Genomic DNA, 23723 nt, shown 5'->3' on the forward strand with positions numbered 1-23723 from the left:
TCTCAATTAATTTCCTTCCTGAATGGTACTGCGCATACTTCGACCCTTGTTTATTCCCAAATATGTGTTATACAGGGATTGAAGACAATCTAGGACATATACCTTTATTTTAAAGCTCGGTTAAATCGTAACATTGTTGAAAATTTTAAGCAGTTATGCCATATTAATTATGTATGTGCAGATCATTGCTTATTTATTTTTTTTATTTATAAAGGATAGTATATGGTCCTCAGAAATGTTTACAAAGTACTTACATATATATATGTATCAGTTAACACTAATAATCATATTTATCACGCTAACAAAATAAGGGGATGATATCATAAATTTAGAAAATGAAAGAAGAGAAAAAATATATGTACACATTACAATTAGAAAACAGTTAGTCGTTAATTTACAGTAAAAATTTTAATTTCTAATCTCAATAGTATTCCATAATTTTGGACTCGTACAGTGAAAGATACTTCGACATCATGGAATAAAAAACAGCGTTCGGAGAAAAACAAAAAGGATGGTAACGGTCTTATATTAGCGGTTTGGTGAGATAAGATCGATAGTGAAGTACAAGGCCATAAGCCTTTTTGTAAATCATACAATAGTTTATATATATATATATATATATATATATATATATATATATATATATATATATATATATATATATATATATATATATATATATATGTGTGTGTGTGTGTGTGTGTGTGTGTGTGTGTGTGTGTGTGTGTAATTTCCTTATTAGCAGTGGACGTAGCAAATCAATGATATATCAGAGTTGTGCTTCCCATTTCAGCACTCTACGCAATGTTTTACGTCCTTCAGATAGGATTCCTTTTTTATCCTTTCTTTCTCTGCTTGTCAACTAAGTGGAAGATTCCGGGCTCGATCCTAGGATTTATATATTCTAGTGCCTCGTAAGTTTTCTTTCAATAATTGTATCAAAGCTTTCCGATTATGTCACCTCCAAATGTAGTGGACATTTGCATATTTGCAATCAGTATTTTTTATTCCTGTAGATCATTTTACAGCTTAAATAAACATTCTTCACTTTGATTTTTAATGCAAAAACATTTGTTTATTAAACTTTAACATTTTAACCTTTGAAATCTCGTAAGGATATTTTGAAGTTTTATGTATTGTCCCTTTGAAATAAAATTTATCATCTGTTGTATTTTAATGTAAATGTTAATTTTAACAAATATATAAAGCAGAACAGTTGACTTGTTGAACATTTTATAATTTTATCACTTTACAGTATAAATTGTTTCTACTTCGACTATTTTCTTTGTTTATTATTTCTCTTACTTCCTTCATCTCTTACACTTTCTTAAAATTTTGATCCTTATAATTCCCTTAAAGATAACACTTACAAGTTGGTTTTCTCTCTTTTTTTTTTTTTTTTTGTTTTGTACAATTTGATGTTTCCTTTTCGTATATATACAATAGCCTTATATTATTCCTTTTATCTTCATTTATTCTTTCTTCTTTCTCTCTTCTGCATAATTTGTCTTCAAGCGTTGTCCATCAGTCTCTTCTTCCCCCGATAACAAACGTTTTATATCTTGTCACTGAATTTGACTTTCGTTAGAATCTATGGTAATTCTATGTTTTGAGGATCAGACCAAACACTGCTTTATACTATAGTACATGCCAACATTCTCTTTCTTTATCACAGAAGCTTCACATTTTAGATTGTATTCTTGTGCATAACTGATAAGTATTTGCGTGTGTATGCTATGTGCGTATATACTTATTTTTAACTATGAGTATTTCTAACTTAAACAGGTTGGCATATTTGCTCTACGATTTAATTCAATACCCCACGGACGACTTGTTGGTAAGTAGTAAAAGCCAAGTTCAATACAGTAAAATGACTTTATCTATGACAATCTTCATAGTCTGACATAAGTATTTTGAAAATGACTTTATATATGACAATCTACATAGTCAGACATAAGTATTTTGAAAATGACTTTATCTATGACAATCTTCATAGTCTGACATAAGTATTTTGGTCCACACCAATTATGACTATTGTCTGTTCTTTCCGCCGATTGTTCTAGAAAACGGTGTTTTCACCTTAATTTCAGCAAGAGTTTTTTTGGCGGAGAAATTCCCCAGACCGAATCGTGAAAGTTATTGAGAACATTTTGACTTTGTCTTCGTTACAATGCTTTGAAAAGTATCACTCCCGCAAAATTCGAAATAGGTATTATGTTGTGAGAGTTCGATAGGCGTCCATGTTCGATACCATCTGTAACGAAGAGAAGAGACCCCTCAGGTATGCAGATACAATTTTCTTTGTTAAATCAAAACAAAATTCCATGTATAAAATTGTATAGAGAAGAAACATGGGTTTATTCTATTAATTTATTCTGATAATGAATTAAGGCTTACATCATATGAAATTTTGTAAACGACAAAAAAACCAATTAACTATAAGTAGCCGAAACATACCCGAGGTACAGTAGAAGATCTATATTTAAATAATACTCAATTCATTGTGCATACATTTAAAAAAAGGCGAAATTTTGAATGTTGAAGGATTAAATGATCATATTTGGCCACTTATGGAAGTGCAAAATGTACCTTATGGCTCGCGAAGTAAATTACTCAACTGACTGAGTAATTAGGTAAAATGTACACTTTGAAAAATTACAAACGATGATCATTTCATCTTTATAATTCCCATTTTCTTCCTTTCTGTCCTGAAGTCAGTGAATTCCATCAACAATTTTTGTTTTAAGCTGGACGTAGTTTTCTTTCATTGGCATCTTCACGTGCCGCAAGGATATATAGTCCTATCTTCGCTAGTCGTAGAGCCAACTTCGTTCATGGTTGATGTGGAACTAAGAGTCTAAGAGTATCAACAACTCTTTGATAGTTAAGATGGCATAGTACGTGACCGCAGCATCAAATAAATATGTACGTTCTGCTTTAGGAATAACTGTAGTAAATTCAGCCATAACACACTGATTTTCCAGATTTTCCGAAAGTTTATTATAGGTGTAGGTATTTGCACGAGTACAGCGACTTATTTTGTTGGTTCTAAAAGCACTTCCAACACATTACACTGGACAACAAATTTTTACAAAAGTCATGTTACTGAAATAAAATTAGTCAATTCTTATCAATTTTTATGTGCTGAACACGAATATGACAGTCAAATTGCAAAATTGGCTCTAGTTTTTTTGTAATCTGCAAGAAATTAATGTTTACATAACGAAATGCATTCCAATAGTAAAAGGTCAACTGTAATAGCCTACCTATAAAAAATCAAGTCATTGACTACATCTTAGATTTCTTCGCCTGTCTCTTGTACAGCTGTTCGGGAGCATCTCTGAGGAGTGTCCAGCAGTAGTCAGCCAGCATTGTAGTGGACCATTTTCCCTGGTATCTTTGTTCCATTGTTGCGATATCTTGATGAAAACGTTCGCCGTGTTCATCACTAACAATACCACAGTTGCTAGGAAAGAAATCCAAATGGGAATGAAGGAAGTGAATCTTTAGAGACATATTGCAGCCAAGTTTCTTATACTTCATCAACATGTCTTCTACTAGTTCCTTATAGTTTTCTGCCCTAACATTTCCGAGGAAGTTTGTAGAAACTAGGCGAAAAGCATTCCATGCTTGTTTCGCGTCACCTTCCAGCAAGTTGTTGAACCGGTCATCTTTGAAAAGCTCTCGAATCTGAGGACCCACAAAAACTCCCTCTTTAATCTTTGCTTCGCTGAGTCGAGGGAATTTTTCATGCAGGTATCGGAATGCTGGCAAAGTCCGGTCAATGGCTTTCACGAAGTTCTTCATCAAACCTAGTTTGATGTGAAGGGGTGGTAGCAAGATTTTCTGAGCCTCAACCAGAGCTGGGTGTTGGATATTCTTCTCTCCAATGGCTACATTCTGCCTGTGAGTCCATTCCTTCCTCATGTAATGCATTTCCCTTGCTCGGCTATCCCACTCGCATAAGAAACACATGTATTTTGTATATCCTTGCTGCAGTCCCATTAAAAGGGCAACTACCTTCAAATCACCACAGAGGTGCCAGCTGTACTTGTTATACTCAATGGAATTCAGTAGCTGCCTTAAGTTATCGTATGTCTCTTTCATGTGGACAGCATACGCTACTGGAATAGATGGAAGAATGTTTCCATTGTGCAAAAGCACAGCCTTGAGACTCAGTTTCGAAGAGTCCACAAATAGTCTCCATTCTTGTGGGTCATGAGTGATTTTTAAAGCATTCATGAGGCCCTCAATATCGGAACAGAATATCAGATTACTTTCCTTTCTGAAGAAAGGCTCCAATTGCTGGTGGCGCTTTCGATATGCAGTAATTGTGACATCTTCTTCTAGAAGATTCCATTGTTGGAGTCTTGATCCTAGCAATTCTGCCTTGTTCTTTGATAAGTCCAAATCACGAATCAGGTCATTTAGTTCTTCCTGTGTTATTCTGTGTGGGGTTGATGATGCACCACAGTGAAAATCTGGATCACTGCATGCTGATGGACCAGGAGAAGAACAGGTCGACTCACCTTTGTCTTCGTCAGATGAATCAAGAGAATATTCTGCTGGAGGTTCTGGAATAGGAAGTCCCTCACCATGTGGAACTGGTCTCAATGCAGACGGAATGTTTGGGTAGACTATTCTCGACTTCTTTCGCTTCGTTATTCCGCCGGAAAGAGGAGGAACCAAGCAGATGTAACAGTCATTTAGGTGGTTGCTTGGCTCTCTCCACACCATTGGGACTGCAAACGGCATTGATGACCTTTTGCAATTCAACCACTGTGAAAGCTGTGTTGTACATGTAGCACAGCATATATGCGGAGCCCAAGGCTTGTCTTGGTCACCAACCTTGCATCCGAAGTAAAGATGATATGCCTTCTTCACTTGAGAATTGATACTTTTCTTCTGGTTGGCAAATGTCACTTCCCCACAAATATAGCAAAAATTGTCCGCGGTATTAACACACTTTCGAGGCATTACTGTTCTTTATTGTACGTAAATGGATAAAATAATAAGTTTTATGTAACAGTAGCTTGAACTGTCTCGCACAACGTCTAAAATATTTTAAATGCTGAACCTATCTGATTGGGCTTTATATAGTACACTGCTTACGTCAGCTTCAGCAGCCGCCTGGCATTAGTATAATAGGCCTACACATGTATAGTACACTGCTGACGTCAACTTACTTCAGCAGCCGCATGGCATTAGTATTGCATTGCATCAGAAAATGATGCAATCAACTGTGGATGATGTGAGCATGATGGTATTATGCAATGTTACATCATTATTCCGGATGTTGCTGCAGTCCTACTGGAGAAATTTACACAGTGAAACATAGAAAATGAGGTATATGAATATCTTCAAAACGAGAGCCAATACAAATTTTTCACGGTTATATTCGTGTTCGGCACACCAAAATACTACAGATTAGGGCCTTTTCAAGTCAGTAATGATTTCACTGTTGACCAGTGTTATCACGAAAAAGAAATGGGAGCTAACTCCCTTTCCCAGACACACAGCGAGTCAGCCGACCAAGGCTGGCCTGGAAAGCAAGATTTGACGCGTTGCGTAATTTCATCAGGATGTAGTCTTGTTTTCGACATATATTATCAAGTCTTAAGAATACTTTTTCTCTCTTACCAGATATTTTCCGTTTTCATATCCTTTTTCTACAAATCCTTGTCCCTTTCCTACAATTATTGTCCTTGTCCCTTTTCTACAAATATTGCCCTTGTCCCTTTTCTATAAATATTGTCCTTGTCCCTTTTCTATAAACATTGTCCTTGTCCCTTTTCTATAAATATTGTCCTTGTCCCTTTTCTACAAATATTGTCCTTGTCCCTTTCCTACAATTATTGTCCTTGTCCCTTTTTTTACAAATATTGCCCTTGTCCCTTTTCTATAAATATTGTCCTTGTCCTTTTTCTATAAATATTGCCCTTGTTGTCCTTGTCCGTTTTCTATAAATATTGCCCTTGTCCCTTTTCTATAAATATTGCCCTTGTCCCTTTCCTAAAAATATTATGTCATTGTCATATTGATTGAATAAATTCAAACATACAGAATTTAGAACTGTTTATAATTTATTCGGACTTGTGAGTCTTTACTTTGCGTCTTTTTGTAAGTGTTCAATTTACTTGATTCTATAAATCTCTTTAAGATTTCCTAAAACAAAGTAGATAATTGAATGCACTATGTAAAACAATCTAACGCATCTAACTCCATCTTTAACACTTTTGGCAGAGTAAAATTGCTATGAAATTGCCTCGGGAATGAGGATAAAAGGAACACCACACACACACACACACAGACAGACAGACACACACACACACACACACACACACATTTAATCATTAACTAACCCGACTATCATATAATTCCAGGATTGCGTGGAGGAAAAGATTATGTACTTACTACCTCAGATACTTTGCCTGTTGTACACAACTTTCACCTACCTACGTACATTTTTGCTGCGAGTTATTTGGTTGTGGGATAACAGAAATGAGATGTCACGGCATGCAAGTATTACCGTATGACTGCGATATTTATTCTTGAAATATTATCGTTTCTTTTCTTTTTTTTTTCTTATTCGCCGTTTCATTTGGTAGTATTCAGTTTAACCTAAAACACATACATACATACATACATACATACATACATACATACATACATACATACATGCATACAAACATACATACATACATACATACATACATACATACATACATACATACATACATACATACATACATACATATATGTGTGTGTTTGTGTGTGTGTGTGTGTGAGGGAATAGGGATAGAATATCAGGACTGTAACAATATTTGGTATCTGCGACGCTTATGATTAATAATTATGCGGGACATGATAATTTTCCCGTTGTTCCGTTGAATCTATAAAGAATATTTGCTTGAAACAAGATATAAAATGAAATGTAATCAACAGTATTTTTGTATCCGTCTGCAAAGCATAGGTGAGACACAAGCGTTATTTTAGTGTCCCTATTAGCGTCATTAATTATCGGGGACGACATGATGCGTTCGGTGACATTCTAGTTGGAAGGGAAAAGTCCACGCTCCAGCGATCTTGGACTGAGACACTGGTTGGTAAGGGAATTTGATGTAAAAAGTGTCCATGGGTTTAATATTGGGGGACACTAATAATAATAATAATAATAAGTTTGTTTTCGCTAAAATTTGGTATATATCGTGAATTAGAATGATAATAAAATTTAATCTTTCCACCCAAGTCTGTTAGTTCTGGTTAGTGTCTTACTTTGAAATTATTAGAGAGAATAAATTCTTCTCTTTCGGCCTCTACTTTTTAGATCTCTTATTTCTCCTCTTTTCCTCTTCCGTTATTTTCCCAACCCAACGACAGATCACGCGTTTGAATAAACCCAAGAAAAGAAATGAAAAACGAAAGAAAAAGAAAATGAACTTTGACAAACTCTTTGACACAACGCTCCTCGTGATGTCCGTTTAATTTTTTTACGTCTGCATAAAATTTCTTATATCCTCTGATTTATTCTCAGAACTGCGAAAGCAACTTTTGTTTTCAAAGATATTGACAAAAGATTAGATGATATTAGTTGGGAGGTACTGTATCATTCCCATCCGTTTAACATGGTTTTGCTGGAACTAGCTGTTCTAGCAAGACAAAATTTGTCAAATCTTTGACTGAACTCAACTATTACTTCATCATTCACCACAAAGCATTGGGTAGTGTTGCAAAGAGGTACTGTCGACTTACTTGTTACTGAAAGAAAATCAAAGAGAACACATTTCATTTGAATAATGTATTTCATTGCGGAGATAAAGGGCTGGAGTTTTACTATAGCAAAACGCATCCATCAACCTCGATTTCATGTTAGGCGAAAATTAAGAAGAAATTTTTAAAGTAACGCAAGTATTATTTACGCTACCTGGACTTTATTGCCTATTAATCGTACGATCAATCTCAATGCACGTTGGGTGGTGTTATTCAAAAGTCCTGAAGACAAAATCCATGTATCGGTTACACAATGGCGAACGCCATGACTAAATTATGCTTATGACGATGCCACATGTTTGCAACATGTGTATTTACTGCTCTGATTTAAAACTCACCAGATCGGGTTATCTGAGATTTCGTACCGATTTGTTTAACGACTGAAATCCCGAGGAAAGTCCAGTGATTACGCATCACATCCCTCGTTTTGATACTCTGTCTGAAAAAAGGTATAAAAAGCTACATTCGCTCACGTCATCCATGATGTTACTCAATATGACCTCCTTCCACTCGTATCATCCGGCTAGATTAATTCGTGCACGGTATATTAGTACTCGTGCAAAAGACGCATACGTGCATTCGGATTTGTTGGAAGCAAGTCTTAGATAAATTTAGCGATGGATTTCTTTGACGGCATATCAGCTACTATAAGAGATAAGTGAAACTGCTCGTCAAACACAACGTTACTTTCAAAATCGTAGAGTAGCCTTGACACAACTGGCTGATCCAAGAATCGATACCGAAAGCAATCAACAAATGTTCTTGGAACTTGGTAGAAATGAATTTCTAGGAGAAGTCATTATTCGTTTGCTTGTACGATGCGATCACAATATATCAGCAACAAGTAAAAAGTGAAAAACAAGACACAAAACCATGAGAAAGAAGAAGAAGAGAGTGAATTGCAATTAATTCACACCGCAAACCATTTCGCACGACAGAGAAGATGTAGACGTGCGAAAGAGACGTTCTGCCGCTAGAACGCGCACATACTAAACAAAAACTAGACATGTCATCAAATCGACATTATAGTCACCTCCCCATCACCTCATTTCTTATGACGCCTAAAAATATGATTTAAAAACAAGTATTTCCGAATTTATCATAGATGTTTCCCCCATGGGTTTTGACTCAAATTCATCCCAATTCCCTTCCCTTGTTAGAACCGATAGCCGATTTTTGTCTAGCACGATTTCTACAATCGTGCTAGAAAAATAGAATAGACAGTGTCTTCGAGAAATGCATCAAAACTACACTACTTGGCCTTATAAAATGACGAAAATTAACCCAAATCTATTGCAAACGGTAGGTGGAACTCAAGTGTTGATACTATCAGCGGATACGTAACTTACCACCCAATTCTAATCTCACGGGGACGACCATCGTCCAATCCGCTATGCTCCTTTTCACTAATGGCTGCCTGCGATACATAAACAAAAAATGTCATCAACGATACATTCGAACAATTTCACACACATGAATGAAATTGCCCGTTTTATAGATCTACAAGTTACTGTATTTAGAAGAGGAACAACATGAAAGATCATGTTGGGTCTACGCTGCTAGAACAGTGACTGGTTAAGCAGGTTTATGCATCTTCATAAGAACGAGGAAATCTCATCGCAAACACCCACTGATGAAAAGAGAACGTAACTTATTTTACACCATGGCTTACGACAATAGGAGATGGCAGACAGGCTACAAGAGTTACAGTCTTGTATGGATCAATCAGAACGGGAAGAAACTAATGAATGAGATAAGACAGCTTAACCTACCCTTACAGATATCAAGAATGTGATGAAAACCGAAGGAGAAACTGCAACTGCAAAGGCGACTATAGATACTACCAAACTTATGGAAGAGAAAGAGCTAGGAGATTATGTTGAAAATTTCCAAACCCCATCTTCTAAATCACATTTACCTCAGAGTGTTGTAGCAACGTTGACACCTTCACCTATCGCAATTCAACAAGAACTAAAGCCTGAGTAAAAACAATGATGCCAGAGTCCTATGCAGTAGAAGAAGCACAAAAGAAAAAAGTGAAGATATAAGTGAAACGGAAGTCAATATGAAAGAACCAATGACTTTTGTTGAGGCATCCTTGCTCACTTCTACCTCTTTTCGGACACGAAAAGCAATCTGAATTACCACAACAACATATAAGATCACACTTTTCGTGACTCATCGAATAGCAGTATGGGGACAGTTCTGGTTAGCATTTGCTACAATTCTTCTGTCGTTGCTGGCTACGGAGGAATTTTAAAAAATCAAAATTTGTATCGTATTGCTAAATTGAAACTCAATTATGTATGTCACAAAAAGGTACGACAAAGGAAACACTCGACGTACGCGTCATACAAAGCCTATCGACGCTTATTTCCTAGATGTCAAATAAAAGTTGCAGGAATGTATCATCAGTGGAAAGCCGATTTAGCGGCTGCTTCCTACTTGGTTTCGTGTAATAGTGCCAATATTTGTTCTGTGTGATTGAGGTGTTTACAAAATCGGTCTGGGTGGGCCCTCTCACTTTCAAAACAAGTTCAGAGCTCGTGCAGACTTTAAGACTTGTCCTTTTAATAATTTATTAGTTTTAACTACACGTTTTAAACAAATTATTATCTATATTCTCCGACTTTCCTAAGGATACACCAAGGCGAAGATCTTAAAATATTAAATGACCGACACCCTCTGCAAAAACAAACGGAGAAAGGCACTTACATTTTTCATTCAATATTTTTAAAACGAATTATTACAAAGGACAAGTTCACTGAAAATCCTGAAACAAAAGCGGTTGTCTTGGAACTTTTTCAAAGGACCTTAAAAAATGTAAATAATGGAAATATTGTACACATCAGCTTACCCTCCAAATACAAGGACATGCTAACGCGTCTGATGAAAGCCTATAATAATCCCTACAACTTCGGTATCGAATGTGCACAAAAGCAAGAGACTTTCCAAAACGAGAGTGGCAGTGTTTGAAGAATTTTTTAAACAGAACGTTTGAGACATCCAAGAATAAGAAGTGTTAAAACAGGACGTTGTGTTGGCACTGGAAAAGTAAAACGCACGTTTAAGAAGCTTATATACTCAATTTATGGACAGAATTGCTCCGTCGCTGCACACTTTCTTGGACGTGTCCTCCGTCTATAAATTGGAATTATAAACAGAGAAACTTTAAAAGGAACCTTTTACATACCCGAGGTGCAACGAATGTCTACAAATTTAACTAAGCATGTACGATATTGAAAGCATTCTCAATTAATGAACATTCAAAGTGGGAAAACCTCGCGCCAAGGAATTCAAAGTTTATTAGAAATGTTATCTACAGAGATTTGATTCTTGGATTGCAGCTTCGCAACTCACGGACTATAAAAAGAGTCAGAAGTTATAAACACTGTGTCACCTTCTTCTACATCATCACTCCAGGGGCTACAGAATGAAGCACAACAGTTTTTGTAGTGTGGATAATATGTTCCTAAAAAATCAAATTGTCTTTTTTGTCAGATCTTGTGGTATGTTGTTCCTGAAGCATCGAATGGAAACTTTATACAAGAACACTTGGATAAAATGATCCTGGCATTTTTAAGAACAGAATACCAGCGCCTGTCAATACCCGATTGAATTTGTATTACATGAAATTCCTGAAGGGTATTTGTTTTACTAGTCGACATCTTGTGGGTGCAATTTCAGCTTTCTTCAACTACAACTATGGCAAGTCACTCGATAAAACCAACAGACGTGTGCTAACCGTCTCATCGTCAACAGTTGGAGTTTTCACATTTGTCTAAGTTTGTTTGCTATTTGTGCTCGCTAGAAAAGAACCTGTATTGTAAGCAATCGATTATTCAAGTAGCTTTGATACAATATCGAACTTAAAATGTCTTCCAGCATAATGTGGTGAGAAATATAGCCTCTCCGTTGTTGACAGTGACTTTCTTTAAAGTGATATTTGTAATCGCTGCTCAAGATGATGAAGGAAGCAGGTATCACGTATCAGATATATCAGGTATCACGTACACAAAGAATATGTGCATTTAAATTTTCTTCCTGTAAATAAATTGATTTTTGACAGTGTGAATAATGGTATAAAAGAACATCTTGGACTAGATAATGTATTCTGAATACGAAATGTTATGCTTCTGAAAACGATTCTAGATGAGCTATAGTTTAACTATTGCGTTTAGAGAGGAGCAGCTCACAACGATGATTTTGTTACAATTCTATGTCCTCATAGCACTTTCATACTATCGTACACGTTTTATAAACTTTTGTTAACCTAGGTCTGCACGCTTTGAAAAATTATGACCGGACGCAAATAAAAGAATTCATCCATGACGCGCTAATCGATAACATCCGAAACATTCATTAATAGATGCAGAGAAAAACTATGCTGATACAGACAGGACAAGAGTTTTTGAGACCCGGAGAAACACATAAAACTTGATTTCATGCTCCTGTCAAAGTCACTTAGTCATCGTCCATGCAGCAGCAAGGAATAAGGAGAAAAAGGAGTTGAAACACATTCAACCCTAACAGATAAGATAAGAAAAAGAATAAGATTGCCCACGCAGAAAGCGGGTTCCAAAAACGTATGGGCGGTCTCTTGATGCCTGCTCTATGTTCTCCCTCACCATCAACATCAAGAAAATGATAGTCGTTGGACAATAATGTGTTGCACAGCAACTAACCGTCAGCCTCCATCGCATTCACCTGGAGGTAGTCAGCTGCCAGGATTTACAGTGACCGACAAGATGTGATTTGACGAGGGAATTCACGCTAACATTGGAATGGCGACCACCACCTTTGGTAAACTAACAAAGAACGGATCTGGTATATTAACAAACTTGCCATCAAGATTGAGATGACAATCTTTCATGCCAGAATTCTCAGTATCTTCTTGCATGGCAGCGAAACATGGAATACCGACAGTCGTTGAGAGCGGACACTCAACAGCATCCACTTTCGCTGTATGCGTGACATCTTTGCTACCATATGCAATGACAAGGTCACAAACGTTGACAAAATGGCACTTCTTGAATAGAGACGGCAGCCCTTGCTCGGACACGTGCACGTGATGTAAGATGGGTGCGTCCTAAAGGACATACTTTACAGCGAAGTTATAAATGCATTGAAACCCATCGGACGCTTAAAACTCAGCTATCAAGATGTCTGTAAGCGTCATATGAAAACTATCTCAACGTCGCTATCGAATTTAGTGGCAAGCAGCTGAGACAATTGGAGTATAACATCACGAACAACTGAGGCTGGAACAACTAAACATCATACAATAAGGCTGTAAGCAGTCCATCAACCAGGCTCTAGCTTTCGCAGAACACAGTTGTGGCACTTCCGGCAGGCCCTGTCGTTCTAGAATAGGAGTTTTAGTCAACAAAATATTTCTAGCAAATACTAATAAGCCATCACCAACGGCTACTACATATCCATCGTCCTACGAAGAAGGATGGCCCCCGTCCCTCTCCCCAAAATCTTAGCAATCTTTCGTGCCCAAGCGATCATATGATGACGGGAAATGGATGGTGCATGCACAGTGACGCCAACATTTTACAGTAAAATCCCTACCCCAAAGATAATCATGGGACATGTTGTAGGTCGATGTGGTAGGTCTGTTTGCAACATAATGTAAGCGTCTGTTAGTTAAGCAAATATACTGCTACGTACAGAACAATGCACATGCGTGTGATGCATTTTATACTAAATCTCACAACAGAATAATTTCGTCTTTGGATAAGACGAATAATGCAAATGAACGAGTCCCTGCATAAACTATAATTTCAGTTTCCTTCTGGGCATTATTCTAATTGCTTTAGAAAGATACCCAACCAAGGCAAGTAACTGCGACTTCAGTATCTAGAAAAACATTTTGAAACGGCGATTGACTATGATTCAACATTTTGAAATGATTTCTTAACCACTAATGCTTATTGCATCCAACTGATGTCAACTCACGTCGATTTTACTTTCACGTTGGATAAGTTTGGCTTATTGCTATATAAAAGTATCTTCATAAAAGTTCTATATTTAGATTTGATTAAAGTAAAGAAGTTATTTCCCCTACCCCATAAATGCTGTGTATCTGTACAATACCTCGTCACAAATATCCTCATTTCTACAACCTTATGCACAACTCGTCACTTCAGATGATCTAAAAAGTCACGAGCTGATACGAAAGAATTAGAAAGAAGTTTTAAAAACAGTTTAATTAGGAAGATGTCGTTTGCGTTTTGTGGGTTTACCTCCATTTTACGGCACATGACAGACTCTACATGGCGACCAATGTATTTTTAGTGGAGAAATTACCGGGGAAAATGCTTGGAAGAATCACATACCTACGGAAAGCTACTGGCAATTTTTCTTACATACCCATGCTAGCTAATTCGAAACTCGAATCGACACGGACAGAGGTGAGATGCCAGTGATCTCTAAAGGCAAGTGCCTTAGACCACTCTGTTACCCGGGGCCCCAAGGAAGAAGCGGTGCTGCGTAATCGTAGTGTAGTATTCATTCACCTTTATCTATACGTTTGTCCTCATTCCGAACCGTAACACTTATACCAGTCAGTTTATTGACCTCAAACTTGCAATATGGTCCTATTTTGGGATGAGGGTGTGTATTGCAATGAACCTGGGTAATCTCCGACCTACTTTCCTGCATTCATGCAACATTCTGTAAAAAAATGTCATTTTACTAACTTTTCGCACGTTGTCAACAAGTTCCTCTGTGGCTGTATCTTCCGATGAGCGTGTGTCGCACATTAAAACTGGGTCACAATTACCTCTTTGATAAAGCTGATCAACAATAATCGTGTCTGGCCCCTAATTTCAGTATCAATTCACCTACTGCTATCATAGTTACAATGTGTGTGTGTGTGTGTGTGTGTGTGAGAGAGAGAGAAATGAGTGTGTGTGTTTTCATTAAAGATGTTTCATGCACCAAAACTAGGTTAGTCTGGCCTACATTTTATGGCTTTTGTATAGATCGTGTCCTGCAGGCTCGTGTCATAGAACAGAAGTATTTTGTGAGCATTCTGATCGTTACTAAATATATTTAGCAGATCTTCAGATCAGTTGCAAGCAGTGCCAAAATAATTTGTGCTTTTAAAGCAAGTTTATATTTTGCTAAAGAAACAAACGAAAACTGACTAATTTATCTGCCATCTTAAAATATTAGTTCTCTGAAAAAGTGACACGAAATTGATGAACTGTTTGTTCCACCAAATATATTAATAAAAAAATAAATCAATTACTAACACCGAAACCATTTCCACTAGCACATCCTCTCCACTTGATGAAGTAAATTTATCTCAGTTTAACTTTGTAGAGAAGAAAACTAGCACAGCCAAATCAACTAGAGCACGTGAAACTTCTACTTAGGGGACAAAGAGCGGTCACAGATATTGACAACAATGTAACGTGAGTATACAGTCTCTCTGCAATCAATATGTTTAAAAAATTTACTCCTGTAAACGTTTCCTCTTGTTCTTTTTTCTAGAACATACTTGTCTTTTCATCCTGATGGTACTTCCTAGTTGTTTTTAATAAGACGAAGATGCCAATATATTGGCACATTTAATGCCGAACGCATCTTCTCGCGGGTCGTTTTAAAACAGGATATAAAAAATTGAACGCTCGTTGTTAATATAAAGTAAGTTCTTAAATTTTAAGTTTCACCATTTCTATATATATCGTTGTATATTCAACTTACAAATATATAGAATTGAAACATAGATGGCAAAAGATATATCTTTTGATTTTTATTTCATTTTAGCCTTGGTGGACTTATTTCATTTATTTATTTTACAGTGATGTGGATAATGTACTGAAGATATATACTTATAAAATGGATCCAACCTTTAGATATTCATCCAAGATAATAGTAACATTGACTGTTGCTTTACTATGTATATACCAGGTGAGTTGATAATTAACTCTTTCACCTTTGATCAGTTGAACTTGTTTTAACTTTTAATGGAAGTAAACTTCACTTTCCGGGTCACTAACAGAGTTAAATAATCTACAGTATTAAAATGAAAGTGTGTACAGTAATTTAGAAACGTGTTAATCAAAGAATTAATTGCATACGCTGTTTTTATACAGAAGTTAGAGAAATCTCCAGACTGTGAATTTTGCCTTCGATCTGAATACTAGAGTTAGAGCAGCAGGGGGGGCGAATCGGACATTTTGTCCAAACGTCATTTGGCTTAATTAGTACTTTCTGCACTCAGCGGATCCGGTGTCGTCAGCGCCTGGTAAAAAAAAAACGACGTCGTCGTCGTTGTCATCGTCGAGGGGCCAAATCGACAATTGTCCGGAACGTCAGTTGGTTTAATTAATACCTTCTGCGCGCCGATCCCAGCGTCGTCAGCGTCCGGTAAGCACATCGACGACCGCGTCGATGTCATCGCCCCCCCTGCTGCTATGATCTTACAAACAGAGTGATCACTAACTCCTCCTCTTGTAGATCAATTAGGTTATTTGACTGATCGGTAATTCTAAAATTAATTCTCGTTAAAAACCGATCATGGCATCGCATATAGACCGGATTAATCGGACTCTCAACGATTAAAAATCCCGGAGGGGCTGTTGGTGAAAATGAATAAAGGATATATCCCTGTTGAGCCTGATTTGATTGCTTGGTATCCACCTGGTAACTCCCTTCGATAACATCACATACTAGATTGATTGCTATCACCGATGCGATATTTACGTTGTACGGGGCAATATGCCTACCATCATCTCCGTTATCGTGTCTGAGGATATAAGTTGATGGGGGGGGGGGGGGCGTCCGCGGGTGGATTCTTAGGCCATCCTAGTATGGTTCTTATTGAACTGTTATAAATATCAACCATATACCCCGGTGTGCTTATTTCAATCGTCGACGATAACGTCGGTTCATGAACCGTAATAGCGATTTTTGATTCTTTTCCTGTGATCGATTTTATCCTGCGTTGAAATTCTTTATTGATTTGCTCTATTTGGTATGACCCAGTTGGTATTGTAACCTCCTCCCAGTTTGGGGTCCCATCGGGTTTATTTGTCCGTGCAAAAACCAGCGAGTTATTAGGTTGTTGTCCGTTAAATGCGTTCGCTCGAATATTAGGCCAACTGTGATATATTCGCAATTTTGCCAGCGCTATTTCCTTCACTGGAACCGGCGACGGGAAGTTCACACTGAATTCGGGTTTCGTTGACGTTATCGATATCATATTTGTTTGTACCGGAGTGGTGTTCTCCGCGATCCGTTGAAGCAACTGAAACCCTTCGGGGTTCAGCGACATTATTATTATTCGTTGTCTTTAGTGTCTAATTTCAGCAACCAGGTGGTTCCGGCTTCCAGTTAAAAATCCTCGATTTTTGACATCGCGGAGCTATACAACTGGACCATCGTGGAGAATTCAACATCGGATACGAACAAATTATCAATCGATAACGAGATCAACCCGGATAATTTCGAGTATGCGTCGGATACTATTTGATGTTTTACTGTATACTCGTTGAGTTTTTTCTGAAAACACGATGATATCTTTCTAGTGATTGCGTTGGCGACTCCAGCAACTGTTGTCATCGCGGAGACAGCGATTGGAACAGCGATCGGGGCTATCGTGGTCACCGTGGATAAAATAACACCGGTGCCAGCTACTATACCCGACACCGAGTACACGACCGCGTCGATGGCGGTTATTTTACGACGGTATTTTTTTATTTTTGCACGGTATTGTTCGGAAAGCGTTTTTAAGTTCGCGGAGAATTCTTTTGCGGTATCGAATCGATATTGATGTGACGTCGGTGATACCTCTGATTCAATTACCTTGGTGGTCATTTTTATTTTAAAAGAGCTAGTGTTTTTAATTACTTAGATCCACTACAAATTCCGCATACCATGTGATGTTTGCCCTAAATAGACTGCTATCAACGGCTTTAATTATAAACCGTTCGATTGTATCCTTGTCGATGATTGTTGATATTGTATTGTTAAACCCGGATGAACTCGGCGATGATATACTGAACTGCATCGCCGAAATCAATGTCAATCGATAAATACCCTTAACAATTGCGGTGACATCTATTGCATTACGCGTAGGAGTCCAATCGAATGATCCGTATTGAACCGTGTATACGCCACTGCCGATGATCCCATGAGGTGTTTTCATTTTTTCGAGTTGCTCTGTCATTCTAGGTAGTCTGTCCTTAATCGCTTCAACATCAGTTTTGATTGTTTTTATTTCCCCTCCATACGCGTCTACATTTTTTTTGTTCGCTTCAATATTAGTTTCGAGTTGCTCTGTTATTCTCGGTAGTCCGTCTTTAATCGCTTCAACATCAGTTTTGATTATTTCTATTCTCCGCAAATTCGCGTCTATATTATTCTTGTTCGTTGCAACATTAGTTTTGATTGTTTCTATTTCCCGTGTATTCTCGGTCATACTTTTTTTGTTCGCTGCAACATCAAGTTTGATTGTTCCTATTTCATATGTATGCACGTCTATACCTTTTTTGTTCGCTGCAACATCAGTTTTGATTAATCCTATTCCCCGCCAATACGTGTCTACATTTTTTTTGTTCGCTTCAATATCGGTTTTGATTGTTCCTATTTCCTGTGTATGCGCGTCCACACCCTTTTTGTTCGCTTCAACATCAGTTTTGATTGTTCCTATTTCCTGTGTATGCGCGTCTACACTCTTTTTGTTCGCTTCAATATCAGTTTTGATTGTTCCTATTTCCTGTGTATGCGCGTCCATATTATTTATGATCATTGTAACATCAGTTTTGATTGTTTCTATTTTCCGTCCATGCGAGTCTACATTATTTATGATCGTTGCAACATTAGCGCCGATTATTTCTATTTCCCGTTCATGCGCGTCTACACTCCTTTTGTTTGTTGCAACATCAGTTTTGATTGTTTTTATTTCCTGTCCATACGCAGTGATATCATTTATAGTTATTGTAATCTCATCCGGCTTGGTATTTTTTTTACCAAAGAATTTATCAAAGTTGTCATCGATCCTGTTAACATTTTTTCGCAACGGGGGTAAATTGGCCGACAGCGCCATAAGCTCCGAAATAGCATTTTTTATTATTACAAAATTCGGTTCGGTTGCCGTCGGGGGTCCCCGAAAAAAACTATCGACAATGTGTTGCACATCGGCGAAATGCGTTAGCGTCGACCTGAACCGTTCTTCATGCAAGTTAAATTCACTACGTAAACCTTTTAACGAATTTGACATGGTTATATAATTGTCGCCAAGTGTACTTATTTTTCCATTTATCGTCAAGATGGATTCACCCGGTTTGAGTCGTCCGTCGCTGGTATACAGCGCGATAGTGTCCTCGGCGGCATCACGCTGTCGTATTAAAACGTCATTCAGCGACACATTACCGGATTTCAATTTACCCTGGCGGTCTTGAAATACAACTATTTCGCCCGGGTCAACACTTGTTAGATTCAACATATCAGCGATTTCATCCTCAATTAGTTTTTTTATGTCGGCGGCGGCCGTTTCCGTGGATTCTTTCAGCGCCGAAACCGGTCGCCCCCAGATATCAATCATTATTATTGTAAATGTTATTCTCTAAAATCCGTTGAGCTTCTACGACCCCACTAGTGTATTCGTTTACAACCACATGAGGTGGTTTTCGCGATGATGAAATCGCCGCAAGTACGTTTAATACCTCACGGCCACATATCGGTGGGTCACTTAACTGCTGTGTTGGCAGCGTGGAATAAAAAACCCGGGCTGAACACGCCCGGGCTGAACACGCCCGGATATACCGCATGAACTCTTTCGGCGGAGCTAACCCGTATGAATCAAAATAGACGATCGCACGCGGATCAATCGCGTATGCAACCCAATGAGTTCCCGCTCCGGAGGACCCATCGAGGTTAATTATGCCTGTTTCAGTATTCCTTGGTGCCGCCGGTAATTGATCCCTCATAAAAACACCTCTGAAGTTTTTTATCGCTAGCGCGTTTGCGGCGTCTATTAAATCAAAATTAGACATGGGAGTCATAGACTCTTGCGTTAATAAACGGTTCCCGGTAGTCTTAGACCCTTTCCCGAGTACCATGAATACGGGGTTCCCGGTAGTCTTAGACCCTTTCCGGCCACGGGTCGTTTTTTTTTGTAGCCTTTCCCGGTTGCCTTCTTTAATGCCATTCCCGCCGCGGTACCAACGGCCCCCAACGCAGCCGCCTTAGCCACTGCTGGTGCGGCCGCGGCAATCAACGCTGCAATCGCAGCTAACAGCGGAAATATCCCACCGGTCTTTTCCATGTTTTTAATCGCTGCGGCTGAAAAATCTATTTGAACTCCCTTTTTATTCTTCATCGCATCATTGAAATGTTTTATTTGACGCGCCGTCAACGATATCTTATGATTACCGCCCGCCATCTGCGACGGCTTCAGCGTTATTGTGGTTCCGCATTGTTTAGCCGACTTTGATCGTAATTTCTTGACTTGACCATCAGTCAACTCTACACTGACGACACTATACGACATTTATTGTAAACGCGTTTGTGCTTTCAATTACATGTTTTCCACTGGCGCATCAACGATTCTCATTCGTCCACCAACACCTTCCAACAGCATTGATTTATCGCTGAGAATGACAGCAACCGCTCTGTAATTGGCACCACCCGGGGCTATACGAGCTCGGAAGTGTATATCAACGACGGATTGTCTCGTTAAATCAAGATGTTCCAGCGAAAAATAATAAATCGGATACAGCTTTTTAAAATCAAGTTGTGATATTTGCAAACCAGTGTCGACGTTTTGATCACGACCCATATATGACAGCAATCGATGATACACACGTGCGACATGGTTGTCGCCGTAATTAAGCTGTATATCCTCGGATGGTTCCTGTTGTCCGTTTATTCTCAGCGAAACATCCCTGACTCCTAATTGATCAAATATCATATGGCTGCGTTCTTGATTACCCAATCGTTCCCTATTCTGTAGCGCTATAAAAATATGACGCGGGGCTGAAACACCCTGTTTTGATGCCAGGTGCCATGTAAACGTATCGGCGACGTTATCCTCTTTAGCATCAGTTGTTACCGCTAGCCAACTCAACAACGATCCCCCTCCCTGTTCCATAAATGCTAACAATCGTGCTTCCGTGGTAACTGATGGAGTTAGCACCGGCATCCACAATGCCATTTTAGTTAAAACGACTTTACCGGCAGCGACGCCAGCAGCACGCCATATTGCATTGTTATCATCGCCCCTTCGCGTCAGCGCGATTGTATGCTTAGCCCCATAGATAACCTTCCTGACATTTCTGCAGAATCCAAATATGTGATGGAGTGGAATCGCGCATGAAAACTGTCGGCGTGGTCCTTGCAACATTGTTACTCGTGTTGCAAATCCCATATTGTAATTACCGTTAAGACTTTTTATAATATTGAACTCAGCGCCCGGTCTTGCCCTGCGGTCTGGATTGGCTGCTTCAGCTTGATTAGCAACTGCGGTATCTCTTTCCACCAGCACGTTGACGTACTGAAGATGGTCAGCGTTATTAGTGATATCCTTTGCGAACATCATAGATGGGCCCGCCGATCTTGTATAATCATCCGAGTATCTCGCTAACCCAATTATCGTTGTTGCAACATCAACCTCGCGTTCTATTGATTCAATTTCTCGCCCGTCAATAAGATATCTGGCGCTCTCAAATAACGCCATGATACCGTTGTTAACGAAGCCAACTCGAACACGATCGTCATCTGCGTATGGTGCATTATCGGCAGCATTTGTCACGAGTTCTCCCTCAATTTCGATAAACGCAACACACGGCAGAAAGTATTTACTGGTATCTTGGACTTGAAGTTCAATTCGCGATCGTAGGTCAGGTTGCGCTGCATAATAAGAATAATATTGATAATCGCGGACAGAATCATCCCTGCGCACTGGGGCATCCATATCAAACGCGGGATCAGCGGTTCGCGCAAACATTTTATTATTATTCATGTTGATGTTTTCAATTGAAATCCATCAACGTCGTTTTCGTCGTAGACCACTTCCCGCTATCGCGTTCATGAGCGCGTTGGTTGCCGCATCGGCGGATGGCGAAGTCGCCATTGGCGGAGTCGTCGCCAACGACTCTAGTTTTTCTTCCACGGCGTTATTTATTACTTTACTGACATTTGCAGGCATCACTGTCGTTGATGGCATCACCGGTGGTTTCTGTTTTCTTTTTCTCACCAATGACATTAGTTTATCCCGCGCGGCTGAAAGCGCCTTTCCGGCAACATCTCCAATGGCACTAATACCCTTATCACGAATAACATCAATAGCCTTCATTCCTAATTGTTTGGCTAACGGCGCTACTTTTGGAGCCATTCTTGTAAATAACCCCGCAATGGTGCTACCGAGACCATCTCCATAGTACGCGCGGTAAACAGGCAATCGCGAGTTTACCACGTAGACGAGTACTGGTTTATCATGGTTGTAGTGTATGATCATCCTTATTAAAAACACCAGTTTTCCAATTAGTAATTGTGATCACCAGTGATTGATCACCCCCCCCCCGCCGAATCAAAAACCGGAATAAATTTTATCAAAATTTCCTTGGGTTTTTGCCCTCGATAAAAATCCGGTTTTTTTCTGGTTTTTTCTTGATTTCTAGTCATTTTTGGTCGTTTTTTGTTGCCTATAGTCGTTTTTTTCTCGATTTTTCAGAAAAATATCGATTTTCTCTAAATGATTTCCTTGGGTTTTTGCCCTCAAAAATTAGCAAAAAACAGTCAAAAAATGGCAAAAAACAGTCAAAAAATGGCCAAAAACAGTCAAAAATTAACAAAAACGATAATTTTATAATTTTATAATTTTTTTAATCATCCACGAGTTCGTCTATGAGCGTTCGATATGCATTAATGTCCATGATACCGCCTGCAAATAACCGCTTGCAAATATCAGCGGCCTCATTGATTATTTCCGGAGAGTTATTTCCGGCTCGTTTTCCTCCAATTAGTACCTCTAGCCGTGATATATCACTGAGAACATTACCAGGACAAGTAACACTAGCGTTTCCAACTAAGCCGCTGCCTAAATATCCATTTCCAGTTGTTTCTTTAGTTGTGTCCCATTTACCAAGAAATCCAGTTGACTTTTCTTTATCCACTCTACTCAATACCATCTTTTTAAAATCCTCGAAATCATTGCGAATATTTTTTGTGATTTTAAATTTGCCGCGTTTTGCCAGGTATACTTTTTTTATCCAATTCTTGTCATTTTTTATGTACTCTTTATACATTTTGTTTACAGCGTTTTCTCTTAGATCAGGTTAAAAATTCAGCGCGGTGAATCTAGCTAATTCAGTGACATCTAAACTTTTAATTTTATTGTATACATCGTGTGTAAATATACTTTGTGGTGAATATATTTTTTCTATAGTAACGTCTCCTTCCTCTTCTTTAGTATCACCTTGTCGTCGTAGTTCTTCTAGTACTCGTTCTTTTTGTCGTTGTTGCTGTCCAGTAGTTGTTATATCCACGGGAAGTGTTTCCAGAGACTTTTTTGTTTGTTCGGTCTCTGCTGCTATCTTTTCAAGTACAGGAAGAAGAGGCACTTCTCGTCGCTCGCCCTCCTTAGGAATATCTCCATATATTGCTCGTTCTGTTGCCGCTGTAACATCCTTAGTCGCTTTAGTTACCGGGGCAAATAACTGTTCACTTCCAACAGCAAAATCAGTTTGCATTTGTTGCCGCGTTTGAAGTTTTTCTCTCACTCTGTCTCGTAACGGTATAAACTTTTTAAGCGCTGCTAGCCGCTCTCTGGCTAGCCGAGTAGTAAGTGATTCACCTACCATTATTGTAAATTGATCCGCAATTTCAAATAAAATTTTCTAATTTTCCGCCGAGTCTTTCCATGGTGGCAGAAATATATCGAAGCGAAAGTTGTGTCATTGTGTGTATATGGATAGGTAATTAAAAACGTTATA

The 23723-nt window shown here is 38.5% G+C and overlaps 2 protein-coding genes across 2 annotated transcripts in view; both read left to right on the top strand.

Annotated features, from left to right (window-relative positions):
- The window catches only part of LOC149780752 (stimulated by retinoic acid gene 6 protein-like), a 176746-nt gene that overhangs the window by 121590 nt on the left and 31433 nt on the right, over positions 1-23723 (top strand). The gene's annotated exons all lie outside the window — the stretch shown is intronic.
- Positions 1-23723, top strand: part of LOC149780753 (stimulated by retinoic acid gene 6 protein-like) — a 205759-nt gene that overhangs the window by 14789 nt on the left and 167247 nt on the right. The window contains exons 5-9 of the mRNA XM_089937827.1: positions 794-914; positions 1786-1837; positions 6384-6530; positions 15106-15197; positions 15588-15696. Of these exons, the coding sequence (XP_089793953.1) occupies positions 794-914; positions 1786-1837; positions 6384-6530; positions 15106-15197; positions 15588-15696 (521 nt within the window). The remainder of the gene's footprint in view (positions 1-793; positions 915-1785; positions 1838-6383; positions 6531-15105; positions 15198-15587; positions 15697-23723) is intronic.

The sequence above is a fragment of the Sinohyriopsis cumingii genome, chromosome 16 (genome assembly GCF_028554795.1).
Source record: "Sinohyriopsis cumingii isolate HCF-2022 chromosome 16, ASM2855479v2, whole genome shotgun sequence".
NCBI classification, from domain to species: Eukaryota; Metazoa; Mollusca; class Bivalvia; order Unionida; family Unionidae; genus Sinohyriopsis; species Sinohyriopsis cumingii.